The sequence below is a fragment of the Gracilinanus agilis genome, chromosome 4, assembly GCF_016433145.1.
Source record: "Gracilinanus agilis isolate LMUSP501 chromosome 4, AgileGrace, whole genome shotgun sequence".
Classification (NCBI taxonomy): Eukaryota; Metazoa; Chordata; class Mammalia; order Didelphimorphia; family Didelphidae; genus Gracilinanus; species Gracilinanus agilis.
Genome location: NC_058133.1, coordinates 237,901,954 through 237,916,372, shown reverse-complemented (window position 1 = coordinate 237,916,372; position 14,419 = coordinate 237,901,954). Strand labels below are relative to the sequence as shown.

Genomic DNA, 14,419 nt, shown 5'->3' with positions numbered 1-14,419 from the left:
TGTCTATATCTCCCTGCCCCAGTGCCTTATTAATGGTAAAAATTTAATTCAATTAAATAAATATTTGACCTTCAGAAGGAAGTTTAAGTGATATTTTTTTAATTTACATGTGACTCAGGTAAAACCAAATAAAACAATGAATAAAAAATGTAAGTTATTGATATAAAGCTAAATATAAAAAAACAAAAACAATCAACTATTTTTCCAGGAAGCAGATAGCTTGGCTGATGCTGAGGAGAGATGTGACCAGCTAATCAAAACCAAAATCCAACTTGAGGCTAAAATCAAAGAAGTGACTGAAAGAGCTGAGGATGAGGAGGAGATCAATGCTGAACTAACAGCCAAGAAGAGGAAACTGGAAGACGAATGTTCAGAACTCAAGAAAGATATTGATGACCTTGAGCTGACACTAGCCAAGGTGGAAAAGGAGAAGCATGCTACAGAGAACAAGGTATAAAGAACAACCATGAAAACTACATAATTTATAGTAGGCCTATGATATGTTTAAGTATGATACTTAATGCACAATAATACAAAAGCATTTTTCCTCATAAAGGTGAAAAACCTTACAGAGGAAATGGCAGGACTGGATGAAACCATTGCTAAGCTTACCAAAGAGAAGAAAGCTCTCCAAGAGGCCCATCAGCAGACCCTGGATGACCTTCAGGCAGAAGAAGACAAAGTGAATACACTGACAAAAGCTAAAATCAAGCTGGAACAGCAAGTAGATGATGTAAGCCTAAAATTATGAAGAAAAATGTTCTTTTTTGGCCCTGAGAAGTATTTTATAGTGAAAAACAAATTCCTAGAATGTTAGAGGTGTGAGAAAGGGATACTGAGAAATCATCCAGTTCTACCTTTTACTTGGTGTTTAAAAACAAAATTCCTTGTGGGGTGGATATCCAGAACTAAAAGGGAATTTAGAGCTTATTCCACTCCACAAATGAAAAAACTGAATATTGAAATAACTTGTTGAAGGTCACAGGACAAGTCCTTTGAAGAGCTTAGACCATGACTCCAAGTCTAATATTGTACATCCCATACCCACCAAAATACCCTCAAAATAAGGAATTTTTAATCTTCCTGAGGGAAAAAAATCTGTGATCAAATGTTAACTCTATGGGACAAACAATGAGTTTAAAATTAGAAAGTTGTTAATGATTGATTTGTTGTAAAGTCATGAAAAAGTAAGTATTAATAATTCTACCTCTCTAATCTCTTGTGAATCCCCTTCTCTACCATCCAGTTGTCCCCCAGCTAAGGACTTCATCACCTCTTGCCTGGACAATTGGGGCAGTTCCTAATTAATCTCACTGCTTCTTGTGTCTCTCTTCTCTAATCTGTCTTTCACATACTTGCCAAAATAAATTTTTTAAGGTACAGGACTAACCACATCACTTTGTTCATAAGCCTTTCATGGTTTTCTATAAGACTACATATAAACTCCATCTGGCTCCCAACCTTTCCTCACATTTTTACATTACAATCCTTATGTTACCTATCTCTAATTTTATGTGATTCTCCTTCATATGCTGCATGGTTCAAACAAGCTGAACTACTAGTTTTCCCCTAAGTTTGACACTTCATCTTAAGCTTCTATTTATTCCCAAAATAAATACAACCATTCTCCAGTGCCCTAGAATGCACTTCTTACTCATCTTCATCTTTCAGGAGTCACCTCTTCTATGAAACCTTTTTTGACCATAACTCAAATCCCATTTTTTTGGTCTCTCCCTCCTTGGTTTTACGGAGGTTGTATCTATTTGTGTGTTAAGTATAACCCTTATCATTTGAATAAAAGATACTTGCAGTCAAGGGCTATTTTGTTTTTGTATCTCTGTTCTCAGTACTTAGCTCAGTACCTTGTGTGAAGAGATATTGAATAGGTAAGGAGAAAGAAAGTGCAAAGGAAGAATCAGTAGAAATTGAAGACTAATGGGACGGGAAAGCCCTCCGCCCCCCCAAACCCCCCCAAAAAAAATACAAGAAAGAAGAAAAGATGACCTAGAACTTTTGGACTGAGTGGTCCAGATAGGGAGTGGTTAGTGGATTTAGGGATTAGAAAATTATTATTATTATTATTACTATTAGCAGGAATTGTCACGTTTCATTAAATTATTAACTTTAGCTTGAAGGCTCTTTGGAACAAGAAAAGAAAATCCGCATGGATCTGGAAAGAGCAAAGAGGAAGCTTGAAGGAGATTTAAAATTGGCTCAGGAATCTATCATGGATGTAGAAAATGACAAACAGCAGCTTGATGAAAAGTTTAAAAAGTAAGTGGTGATGAATATTGTTTCTGGAAGGGGGAGCCTTTTAAAACACTAGTTTTAAATACAAATGCAAAATATTAAACATGTCTTGTTTTCCTAAAAGGAAAGAATTTGAAATGAGCAACTTGCAAGGCAAAATTGAAGATGAACAAGCCTTGGGTATGCAGTTGCAGAAGAAGATCAAGGAGTTGCAGGTAAAGTTTTCACTGCTCTGGATTTCAACTCTCAGAGAATCAGCCACTGACAGGAAGGGATTGATGGGTGTGTTTTCCCCTATTCCTAGGCCCGAATTGAAGAACTGGAGGAGGAAATTGAGGCAGAACGTGCTTCTCGGGCCAAAGCTGAGAAGCAGCGATCTGATCTTTCCAGGGAACTTGAAGAGATCAGTGAGCGTCTGGAAGAAGCTGGTGGAGCAACTTCAGCTCAGATTGAGATGAACAAGAAGCGAGAGGCTGAATTCCAGAAGATGCGCCGGGACCTTGAAGAGGCCACCCTGCAGCATGAAGCTACAGCAGCCACTCTGAGGAAGAAGCATGCAGATAGTGTGGCTGAGCTTGGGGAACAAATCGATAATCTGCAGAGGGTCAAACAGAAACTGGAGAAGGAGAAGAGTGAAATGAAGATGGAGATTGATGACCTTGCAAGTAACATGGAGATTGTCTCCAAAGCTAAGGTAGGTGCTTGACTTTCTTCAGTCAGAATTGGCTACCTTGAAGTAATTTAAGGTTCCACAATATCTGAAGTTCTAGAATTAAAAATCATTCTTTTGAAGGTAAACAATGCTATCATTCCCCCAGATAAAATTTTGCAATAAATTCATTTGTCATGCTTCTTTTTTCTCTAACAGGAACAGCTAGCTATTATGAGGGCAAGAGAGACAGTGGGCAAGCCACTTCAATCTCTTGGGCCTTAGTTTCTTTTTTTGTAAAATGAAAGATTTGGCTAAGATGAGGCCCCTCCCTATGCTAAATGTAGAATTCCATGAATGGTGGATTCATCATCTTTTGAATTTCATTTCGAACAAAATTTTTGAAATAAAATTCTTCTCTTTTTAAAACTATATATTATTATTATCATGTTATCTAAATATAGATACTTTATAATATCGTAGAATTTATAAATTTATGACATTTTAAAATTATTTCCTTATAATTATTTCTTTGAACTTTCACAAGTACTTTGTTAGAGATGAGACCACCATATTATTATCTGTTTTTCAGATAAGAAAACCAAGACAATGAGATAAGAGTTAGTAAAAGAACCATGCCTTGCTCCTCTATTTCCTGGTTGCTAAGTTTAGTTCTCTTTCCACCTATTCTCGACACCTTGTAACAGGCTACAGTTTCCACTATTTTATTTAACTCCTACAACAACCCCTCCTTAGGGTTGTAGCAATTTGACACATTCTCTTCAACCTATAGAGCCCTGAGAATTTAAGTGGCTTGCCAGTGCCACACATCCTGTATGTCTCTGAGGTAATTTCTAAACCCAGATTTTCCTGATGACAAGGCATGCTATCTAATCATATCATACTTTATTCTTCCTATAAATAAATATTGTACCTGCTACAAAAATTTTAGCTAAATCTATTTCAATTTTATTTAAATGTTTTGGGATCAGTTAGCCCAAACCTTTTATTTTTATAGATAAGGAAACTGAGGCTTAGTGGAAAAATGGCTTCCCAAGTGTAGATTCCAACTGGTAGAGTTGGAAATCAAACCCAGGTCCTTAGACTCTTTCCATTACATCACAAGGTCTCTGTAATTTTATATGTAGGGCAACCTTGAAAAAATGTGCCGCACTCTAGAAGATCAAGTTAGTGAACTTAAATCAAAGGAAGAGGAACAGCAGCGCCTGATCAATGACCTGACTGCTCAGAGAGGGCGCTTACAGACTGAATCTGGTAAATCATTTACTATGGACTATTTGCTACTAATTGTTTTAAAAGTTCAATGTGTTAAATCAATTTAATAAGTGTTTCTTAGTAGCTACTATGTGCAATATACATTCTGCTAGGAACTAGAGATAAATAGATGAAACAAGGATCTTGCAATTTCCGTAGGGGGGGGTGGGGCGGGGGGGGGTGAAGGAAGGGAACAAAATAAATGATAAATGTATGGCAGTTCCAAAGTAAGATATTTAGAAAAGGAATGTAGAAGGATCAAATTCTATAAATAAAAAAGCTTACATATTTTCCTCCAAGAATTGTTTTCTAGTCATATCTTCCCTATCTTTTACTTGGAGAGTTGATTATTTTGAACCCATTTTTGGATTTTACATTTACTCCTATGCATTTTCATCTTTTAGAATGCCAACCATTATAGCCTATTAAGATTTTTTTGAGATTCTGACTGTGGGCAATATTCAGGCAACTATTCTTCCCAACTTTGTGTTATCTGTAAATGTGATAAACATTCCTATCTTTATCCAAGTCACAAAATCATTAATTAAAATAAAATAAAAAACACAAGGGCAAGCAGTCCACTGACTTCACTAGAAACTTTTCTCTAAGATTTTATTAACCAAATTATTATTCTTTGTTTCATCATTCAAATTTATATCTATCTAATTGCACTTTCATCTTCCCCACATCTCTCCATCATGTGCATAACAGCATGAAAGACTTTGTAAAAAAAAGCAAGTAGCATTAGTCTAATGACCTGTATTCTTTTTTTTTAACACTTACTTTTTGTTTTAGAATTCAAACTAATTATCAGTTCCAAGGCAGAAGAGAGGTAAATGCTGGGCATTTGGGGCTAATTGACTCACCCAGGGTCACAAAGCTAGAAAGTGCCTGAGTCCTGATTTGAACATAGGACTTCCTGTCTCCAGGCCTAGCCATCTAGCTATCCCTACTGACTGCATTCTTTTTACCTCCTCTTTAATTACTACGAACCTGTATGCTTAATGAAAACATTCTTTGTGATAATTATTTCCTTTTCTTCACTGATCAGAATATTGGAAGAAACCACAGTCAAATTCAATATCCCAGAGTTTGCAGACTCCATTATTTTTCTATTTTTGGAAAATTGAGACCACAGTTGGTCCAGTCCAATAACCCTTGAAATAGGTGCTAATGATATAAATACAAAAACTTAACAATATCTATTTTTTTTATAACCCTTACCTGGGTCTTGGAATCAATACTTGGTATTGGTTCCAAGGCAGAAGAGTGTTAAGGACTAGGCAATGGGGGTTAAGTGACTTGCCCAGGGTCACATAGCTAGGAAGTATCTGAGGACAGATTTGAATATACAGCCTCCTGTCTCTAGGTCTTGGTTCTCAATCCACTGAGCTACCCAGCTTCCCTGAACAATATCTATTCTCAAAGACTTTATGTTCTTGGATGTAATTTTTAGAATGCTAGAGAACCCAAGTTAAGCAGTTTTTTGTTTCATTCCTCTTCTCCCTATTATTCACATAAATTTCTATAAAAAATCAGTGGCGTGTGGACAATAGAGTCTTGGAGCTCATAGACCAGAGTTTGAAGACTATTGTACAAGATCATACTTCATTGTATATAGGACCCCATGATTCAGAACTGGCAAAGAGCATAGAAATTACTTAGTACAAACTCCTGGTTTTACAAAATAAATTTGAGTGAGTCCTAATGAGGTAAAAGGGCACATTATGTAGTAAATACTAAGCTTTGAACCAACATTTTACTCATTCAAAAACACATGTTCTTTCTACTACACCACTACTACTACTCAATAGAATGTAAATGTACTCAGTGTAAAATCTTCCTTTTTAAAATATTATGTGGATAGCCAGCACAGATTGTGGGGAAAATAGTCACATACTCCAGGAAGATAAATGACACTAGTATATTGTTTTGAACATAGTGGGGACTTACTAAAAATGTTTACTCCCAAAACCACAACTACTCCCATTAGTTTGCTGTTTCTGAGAAGTAAGAATGAGGATTTATGCTTCAAAATTCCTTGTAAGCCTAGTTATTTATTTTAAAAAGAAGTATTAGAAAATGCTTTTATTCTGTTATCTAATTTTTAATTAAAAATATAAATATTTCCAAGCTGTTTAAGTTCTTGTTTCCTCACACACACATACACAGGTGAATATTCACGTCAGCTTGATGAGAAAGACTCTTTAGTTTCTCAGCTGTCAAGAGGCAAACAAGCATTTACTCAACAAATTGAGGAATTGAAGAGGCAGCTTGAAGAGGAGATAAAGGTAGGTTTCGGTGATTTCTTTAGACTAAGTTTAGATATTTTCTTTATTGATGAAGAATTGATAATCTTAGTTTCAGTATCCAATAATCAAATAAATTCATTGTTTCCACAGGCCAAGAATGCTCTAGCCCATGCCCTGCAGTCATCTCGCCATGACTGTGACTTGTTAAGGGAACAATATGAAGAGGAACAGGAAGCCAAGGCCGAGCTACAGAGGGCAATGTCCAAAGCCAACAGTGAGGTTGCCCAGTGGAGGACCAAATATGAGACAGATGCCATTCAGCGCACAGAGGAACTTGAAGAAGCCAAGTATACTTGCTAGAATTAGTGGAAAGGAAATGATGTTAATAAGTGAAGATAGTGATCTAAAAACCTAAATATGCTGGATCAGAAAGGCCACTTTCCACTGCCTCCCTCCCTGGGACAGAATGAAGTTGACATTTTACACTTGCATAGAGCCATAACTAGCAATTTTGAGATTTAGGATCAGCCACATGGAGCACAACCCCAAGTCAACTTTATAATTTCTAATATGAAAATAACATAAGTAGTAAATAATACAAATTCACTTTATCTGGATTGGGAATTATGAGTGTTATGGTAATGGAATATTGAAAGAGGAATTAATATAGACTCTTGGATGGATGTTGTTAATTAGTACAACCTAAAATAGCTTCCTAGTTTAACTATTCTTATTAAGTATTTCCACTTTGCTGGAATGATCTGCCAACATATAAATGAAAGAATATCAAAAATTGTACAATATCTTAAAATCTTTTATATTCTATTTTTGTGCTATTTTCTTAAAACCTCATTGATTTATCTACCCAATTAATCAACAAGTATTTGTTGTGCTAAGTGTTAGGGAAACAAATCCAAAAGTCAAAGAGTCCCTGCCCTCATGGCACTTACATTCTACCCTAATTAGAATTCTTCTCTAATTTTGATAATGATAAATTGCATTTCCATAGCCCTTTTAAGTTTGCATAGTACTATAAGTATCCTATTTCATTTGATTCTCACAATAATCCTATAAAGCAAGTTCTATTTTTATATCCATTTTGCAGATGAGGAAATTGAGTTTGAGGAAGGTTGTGACTTGCTAAGAGTCATAATGTGTCCTAGGAAAGATTTCAACTCAGGTCTTTTTAACTACAATTCTGGCAAACTATCAACTATATCATGCTACCTCTGTAATAAAATCTGATCTTTAATTTGTATTAACCATAACAAACATAATGCTTGGAAAATTGAAAAATTTTTATTCTTATATTTTCTTTTAATCTCTTTAATTTTTTTATTTTTCATTTTTTTATTTGTTTGTTTGTTTTATTCTTTTATTTTCTTTTTAAATTATTTCCACACATCAATCCTAATTTGTACATTCATTCTTGCCACTAAATTGCATGAATACTCCCACAATTCCAAGTTGGGTAGTCAAGTGCAGTTCTTTTGAGACATAGATAGATAGATAGATAGATAGATAGATAGATAGATAGATAAACTCATAATTTCAGAGTACTCTGAAACATCCAATTCTATTTATGGTCTCTAATTAGAACTGCGAACTTCCCTTTCCAGGAAGAAGCTGGCCCAGCGTCTCCAAGATGCTGAGGAACATGTAGAAGCCGTGAATGCCAAATGTGCTTCCCTTGAAAAGACCAAGCAACGGCTACAAAATGAAGTGGAGGACCTCATGATTGATGTGGAGAGGACAAATGCAGCCTGTGCAGCTCTGGATAAAAAGCAAAGGAATTTTGATAAGGTATTCCATAGTATGTTTTGTTCTACATATAGTCAATTCCCCATTATTATTAACATAAAGATTATTTGTTTGGGTTCTAGAGGTATGTTAGAATCATCTCCTATGGGATCTTGACAACAATTATTAAATGTTCAGTGGGAGCATTTATGCCTTGGAAATCTGCAAATCAGGGCTTATGGGTTTTTTATTATCTAGAGAATGTAATAGAGGAAATGTTAATAAGTGCAGGTAAAACTTTAAAGTAAGTTGTGGGTACTCCCCATGAATATATTAGCTGTAAAGTATTTACTGTCACACTCCTCTTTATATACGTATGAATTGTACCTAATGATCCAAGATTAAGGTGGTTCATGTCTACTAAGCTGTATGATAGTTTGGGCCATTATACTGCAATAGTGGGATGGTAGGGCATATTGCTTTCTCTGTATTTCATTGAGAAGTCCTAAATCCTCCAACCAATCTAAAGGGGATATCTGTGGGTTACTATCACTTAATATTATAACTATGCATATCTTTCCAAGTCAAATTAAGTTGACTATATATATGAATTCAACCCTTCTCACTTCCTCCATTGAATAGGTTGATAATTCTTTATTCTTCAGGTCCTGGCAGAATGGAAACAGAAATATGAGGAAACTCATGCTGAGCTGGAGGCTTCCCAGAAAGAGTCTCGTTCCCTCAGCACAGAGCTATTCAAGATTAAAAATGCTTATGAGGAATCCTTAGACCACCTGGAAACCCTGAAACGAGAGAACAAGAACTTGCAACGTGAGTTGTTTCATTTGCCCTATAGTGACTTGGAGGACTCTTCTATTTTTTCACCTTTCTCACTCAATCTTTTCCTTCCTATCCATTCATCCATAGAGGAGATTTCTGACCTGACTGAGCAGATTGCTGAAGGAGGCAAACGTATCCATGAGCTGGAGAAAATAAAGAAACAAATTGAGCAAGAAAAGTGTGAACTCCAGGCTGCTTTGGAGGAAGCTGAGGTACACAGAGCATTGTAGACTATTCTATTCAGAACCTTAGGCTTGACTCTGAGTAGTTATAGAATGAATGACTTAAAGAAAGTTACAGAGTAAACAGAGAAAAGTTCCTCAGGGTTCAGGTTTCTAGAACACAGTGCTCTTCCCATTCTGTTACTGACTTTATTGTTGTCTTTCATGAAGGCTTCTCTTGAACATGAAGAAGGGAAAATCCTGCGCATCCAACTTGAGTTGAATCAAGTGAAGTCTGAAATTGACAGGAAAATTGCTGAAAAAGATGAAGAAATTGATCAACTGAAAAGAAACCACATCCGTGTTGTAGAGTCAATGCAGAGCACACTGGATGCTGAGATCAGAAGCAGGAATGATGCCATCAGGATAAAGAAGAAGATGGAAGGAGATCTGAATGAAATGGAAATCCAGCTGAACCATGCCAACAGAATGGCTGCAGAGGCCCTAAGGAACTACAGAAATACCCAAGGAATACTTAAGGTAAATGGAGCCAATCATTTCACTCTCCCTGAAAGGCTGGTTTTGGCTGAGCCCTTCAGAACATGAGGTAGAACTGTTTTTGTTTGCCATACCCAGGACACCCAGATCCACCTGGATGATGCTCTCCGAGGCCAGGAGGACCTGAAAGAGCAGCTGGCAATGGTTGAGCGCAGAGCCAACCTACTGCAGGCTGAGATTGAGGAGCTGCGGGCAACTCTGGAACAGACAGAGAGGAGCAGGAAGATAGCAGAACAAGAGCTTCTGGATGCCAGTGAGCGTGTGCAACTCCTACATACTCAGGTAAGCACATACAAAAAGTGTCTATTGGAAAGATGAAAAAAGGGGAAAATTCATATTAGATCCTGTTGAAATATATTTTTGTATTTGTCAAAACTCTATTAAGGAGTTTCTATGGGGCAAAAATTAAAAAAAAAATAGATTTTCAGATTATCTGTATCCAATCCACAAATGTCTGATTATATACTTCAAATATCTAGAACTTTACATATTCAAAACTAAATTTATTTATGTATATTCTAATATCCCTGTTTCTATTAATGTCTCTACCATCTCTCCAATCACCTTGCCTCAATATTTCATGTTATCTTTGATTCTTTCCTCTGACTTATACTATCTTTCACATTTTTAAAATTTTACTCTTTCTGTTTCATTTTACTGAATGTTATCCTTTCTTCCTTTCTACCCATGAAGTACTTTGTACATCCTTTATTACATTTATATTACGTAGCATTGTATTATTATATCCTGCTAGAATATACATTCCTTGATGGGGAGGGGTGTCATCTATTCATTTTTACAACTTAGCTCAGTAGCCTATGTAATGCAGAGATCTCTGCATTATACCTAGTATTGTTTCTTACATAAAGCAACCAGTCTAAAAACAATTTTTGAATTGAATCAAATCCCTACTAGGAGTGGTTCTATGTATCTTCCTTAAAGATCAAAAACTGACTGTATAAAACATACTAAACACTGTAATTATGGTCTCTGAGAGTCAGCATGGCACTGTAGAAGGATGGCCAGCCTTGGAGTCAGGAAGACCTGACTTTGATATTGAATGGCTATGTGATTCTGGGCCAGGCATTTCACCTTCTCAGTAACCCTAGACAATTGTCCAACATTATAAGTTACTATTAATTTACTAATTTATATAAGGAATGAGAAGTTATTGATCACAGGTCTAGACTTCTTCCCTCCCCTCTACCCAAAGATTATGATCTTCTATAGTTATTTGTGAAAGAAATAACATTTGTTTTTATTGTTTTACCTAGAACACCAGCCTGATCAACACCAAGAAGAAACTGGAAACAGACATTTCCCAAATCCAGGGTGAGATGGAAGACATGGTTCAGGAAGCCCGGAATGCAGAAGAGAAGGCCAAGAAGGCTATCACTGATGTGAGAAGAAAACACATTGATTTCCTTCCTTGATATATTTATGTGATTATCTAACATTTATAGTTTTATTGCTTTCTTTGCTAACCAGGCAGCCATGATGGCTGAGGAGCTGAAGAAGGAGCAGGACACCAGTGCCCATCTGGAGAGGATGAAGAAGAACCTGGAGCAGACAGTGAAGGACTTACAGCACCGCCTGGATGAGGCTGAGCAGCTAGCCCTGAAAGGAGGAAAGAAGCAGATTCAGAAACTAGAGGCCAGGGTATGTATTCTAGATATCTGCACTTTTTTCATCACAGCAAAATTTTTTTAATAGAAATGCCCCAAAACAAAATGAAACAAAGACTATCTGGGGGGCAGCTGGGTAGCTCAGTGGATTGAGAGCCAGGCCTAGAGATGGGAGGTCCTAGGTTCAAATCTGGCCTCAGACACTTCCCAGCTGTGTGACCTTGGGCAAGTCAATTAACTCCCATTGCCTAGCTCTTACCACTCTTCTGCCTTGAAGACAATACACAGTATTGACTCCAAGACAAAAGGTAAGGGTTTTTAATAAAAATTTAAAAAATTAAAAATAAAAAAACAAAGACCATCTGGCCATCGTTGAGCAAAAAGCCAAGAATCCTTTCTCTTTTTTCCAGGTGCGTGAGCTTGAAGGGGAAGTGGAAAGTGAACAGAAACGCAATGTTGAAACTGTGAAGAGTCTCCGCAAACATGAGAGGAGAGTGAAGGAACTCACTTATCAGGTAAGGGGAAAAGACTTTCTAGAATCTGGCACAGACTACAGTAGGATTACAAGTATTCATTCTTGTAAATATAATGATAATTTAATTTTCAAATAAACCATTTATTTACAAATTCTTTCAGACTGAAGAAGATCGTAAGAATGTTCTCAGGCTTCAGGACCTGGTGGACAAACTGCAATCTAAAGTGAAAGCATATAAGAGACAAGCAGAGGAAGCTGTGAGTACAGATTTATTCCTAATAATGTTTGATAAAGAATTTCATATGTGGCATCTCATTTGAGCATCACAATAGCCTTGAAAAGGAGATAGTTATTTTTACCCCCATTTTATAGATGAGGAAATTGGAATATAGAGAAGGTGTTACTTGCCAAAGTCACCCATCTACTAAATGGAAGGGCCAGGATTCAAAGTTTAGTCTTCTGAAACTAAATTCAATACTGATTCAATGATAAATACTAATTCAATTATACAACATGGTTTTTCAGATTGAGGAGGTGCACAATACTCCCTATTCACCTATGTTTTCAGGTTCAGTTCAGTTCCAGAGTTTAGCAGAAGGAAGGAAGAGTTTTAAAAAGGGGGTGGGAGCAAGAAAAGAATGAGAAGAAATAGAAAAGGAGAGGTGGGGAGAATATTGCCAGTAAAGCAGGAATATAAAAAAGCCATTTTCAAGGATAATAGAACCAGATTGAGTAATTTGATCCCTGTCTTAACACTCCTGCCTTCAAAGTTTCCATGCAGAGATAGTACAGATTTATCCTTTTTTAGAGATGTCACAAATGAATTTACCTTACTTTGCTTTCTGAACTCATACTATCTTAAGCACAATTTTAGAAAATACACATGAGAAATTCTCATTTAAGAATAACTATGGCTAATGGCCAGGGTCATTGGCATAGGCAAAGGCGATCAATAGGTCAATGTTCAATTTGGGGGCTTTTATCTCCAATGCCTAGAACAATGAGTATCTTGAAAATAGTAAATGTTTATTAAATCAAACTTGAATTCACAAATTTAGATAGTGTAAGGTGACAGTAATACATAATCAAGACTTTTAAAAGATAGGAAAGATCAGACCCCATAGGTGTTAAGCATTTAAAATTTTGTTTTCTTTGTTTGTATCTCATAAAGATAAGCGTGGGTAGTTAGACTAATTTACTTGAATGTAAATGTAAGTTTATATCCTGCTAAATTTTTCCTTTAATGAAAATTGCCAGCCAGTAATTTGAAAATCAAATGAGATCATGGATGGAGAATCAAAAAGATATTGAAGTTCAACTAGTCCTCATCTTATATGTTAGGCCACAGTTAACACACAGATAAAGTGCTAAACCTGGCCTCAGACACTTCCTAGATGTTTGATCCTGGGCAAGTCATTTATCTCCACTTACCTAGCCCTTAACTGCTCTTCTTACTTGGAAGTGATAACTAGTATTGATTCTGAGACAGAAGGTAAGGTTTTTTTTAAATGCTATATAAACACTACATTATTCTTATTATTTTAGATGAGTTATGTAAGGATATAGGTATTAATGTCTGAAGTAAGCTTTAAACCCTTAGCCCTCTTACTCCAGAACCAGTGTTCTTTTCATTATGCCAGTTATTATTATATGTTGAGTCAGTTTGGAAAATATCAAGGAAATTTATCCTAATATTTTAAAGATAAGTTTTATGGAATTCTTAGTGGTTCTTTTAAAATGAAAAACATAAAAGTAAAATTAACTAAGAGGTTCAGGCCCTATCGGATTTGGGATCAAATCAGAAATAATCAGAAAATTAAAAGTTCTAGAGTCAGACATTACCTTAAATAGTATCAATCCAATACCCTCAGTTTATAGTTTCAAAATACATATTTAGTGACATATTCTCAGATATGTCAGAGTCTTTCATTCTCTCACAAATCAAAGTTTTTCATTCTCTCACAAATTCATTTCTGTTCTTAGGAGGAACAGTCTAATGTCAACCTCTCCAAATTCCGCAAGATCCAGCATGAGCTGGAGGAAGCTGAGGAACGGGCTGATATTGCTGAGTCCCAGGTCAACAAGCTCCGGGTAAAGAGTAGGGAGGTCCATACAAAAATCATAAGTGAGGAATAATCCTTATATCTCCAGGTGACTGAAGAAACACAGAATGTGAAAATCTTTGTCACTATTTTGTACCTATTATTCTAGAAGATAAAGACTCTAGGAAACTAAAGATGCTCTCTTGTCTGTCTTTTTTTTTTTTTTACTATACCTATTCATCAATTATTATATGCTTTGAGAAAAGATTGCTTGTGTAAAATTCACAATATTCACAACCTTACTCATTCAGGGATCAATAAAGAGTAGTTGGGTCTGAGCTGGGTGGCTCAGTGGTAGAGAACCAGGCCTAGAGATGGAAGATGCTGTGTTAAAATCTGGTCTTAGACAATTCCTACCTGTGTGACCTTGGGCAAGTCACTTAACCTCCGTTGCTCAGTCCTTATCACTCTTCTGCCTTAGAACCAACATACAATGTTGATTCTAAGATGAAAAGTAAGAGTTTGAAAAAAAATAAAGAGTAGTTGGACTCT

At 36.1% G+C, this 14,419-nt stretch overlaps 1 protein-coding gene across 2 annotated transcripts in view; it reads left to right on the top strand.

Annotated features, from left to right (window-relative positions):
• LOC123247512 (myosin-1) overlaps window positions 1-14,061 on the top strand; it is a 32,923-nt gene extending 18,862 nt beyond the window's left edge. For both annotated transcript variants that reach the window (XM_044676425.1, XM_044676424.1), the window contains exons 21-38: window positions 209-451; window positions 557-733; window positions 2,129-2,274; window positions 2,375-2,465; window positions 2,555-2,944; window positions 4,048-4,174; window positions 6,347-6,465; window positions 6,577-6,773; window positions 8,046-8,229; window positions 8,832-8,997; window positions 9,094-9,218; window positions 9,399-9,707; window positions 9,804-10,007; window positions 11,000-11,125; window positions 11,214-11,384; window positions 11,761-11,865; window positions 11,987-12,082; window positions 13,809-14,061. In XM_044676425.1, the coding sequence (XP_044532360.1) occupies window positions 209-451; window positions 557-733; window positions 2,129-2,274; window positions 2,375-2,465; window positions 2,555-2,944; window positions 4,048-4,174; window positions 6,347-6,465; window positions 6,577-6,773; window positions 8,046-8,229; window positions 8,832-8,997; window positions 9,094-9,218; window positions 9,399-9,707; window positions 9,804-10,007; window positions 11,000-11,125; window positions 11,214-11,384; window positions 11,761-11,865; window positions 11,987-12,082; window positions 13,809-13,961 (3,129 nt within the window). In that variant the 3' untranslated portion in view covers window positions 13,962-14,061. The remainder of the gene's footprint in view (window positions 1-208; window positions 452-556; window positions 734-2,128; window positions 2,275-2,374; window positions 2,466-2,554; window positions 2,945-4,047; window positions 4,175-6,346; window positions 6,466-6,576; window positions 6,774-8,045; window positions 8,230-8,831; window positions 8,998-9,093; window positions 9,219-9,398; window positions 9,708-9,803; window positions 10,008-10,999; window positions 11,126-11,213; window positions 11,385-11,760; window positions 11,866-11,986; window positions 12,083-13,808) is intronic.
• The last annotated feature ends 358 nt before the right edge of the window (window positions 14,062-14,419 follow it).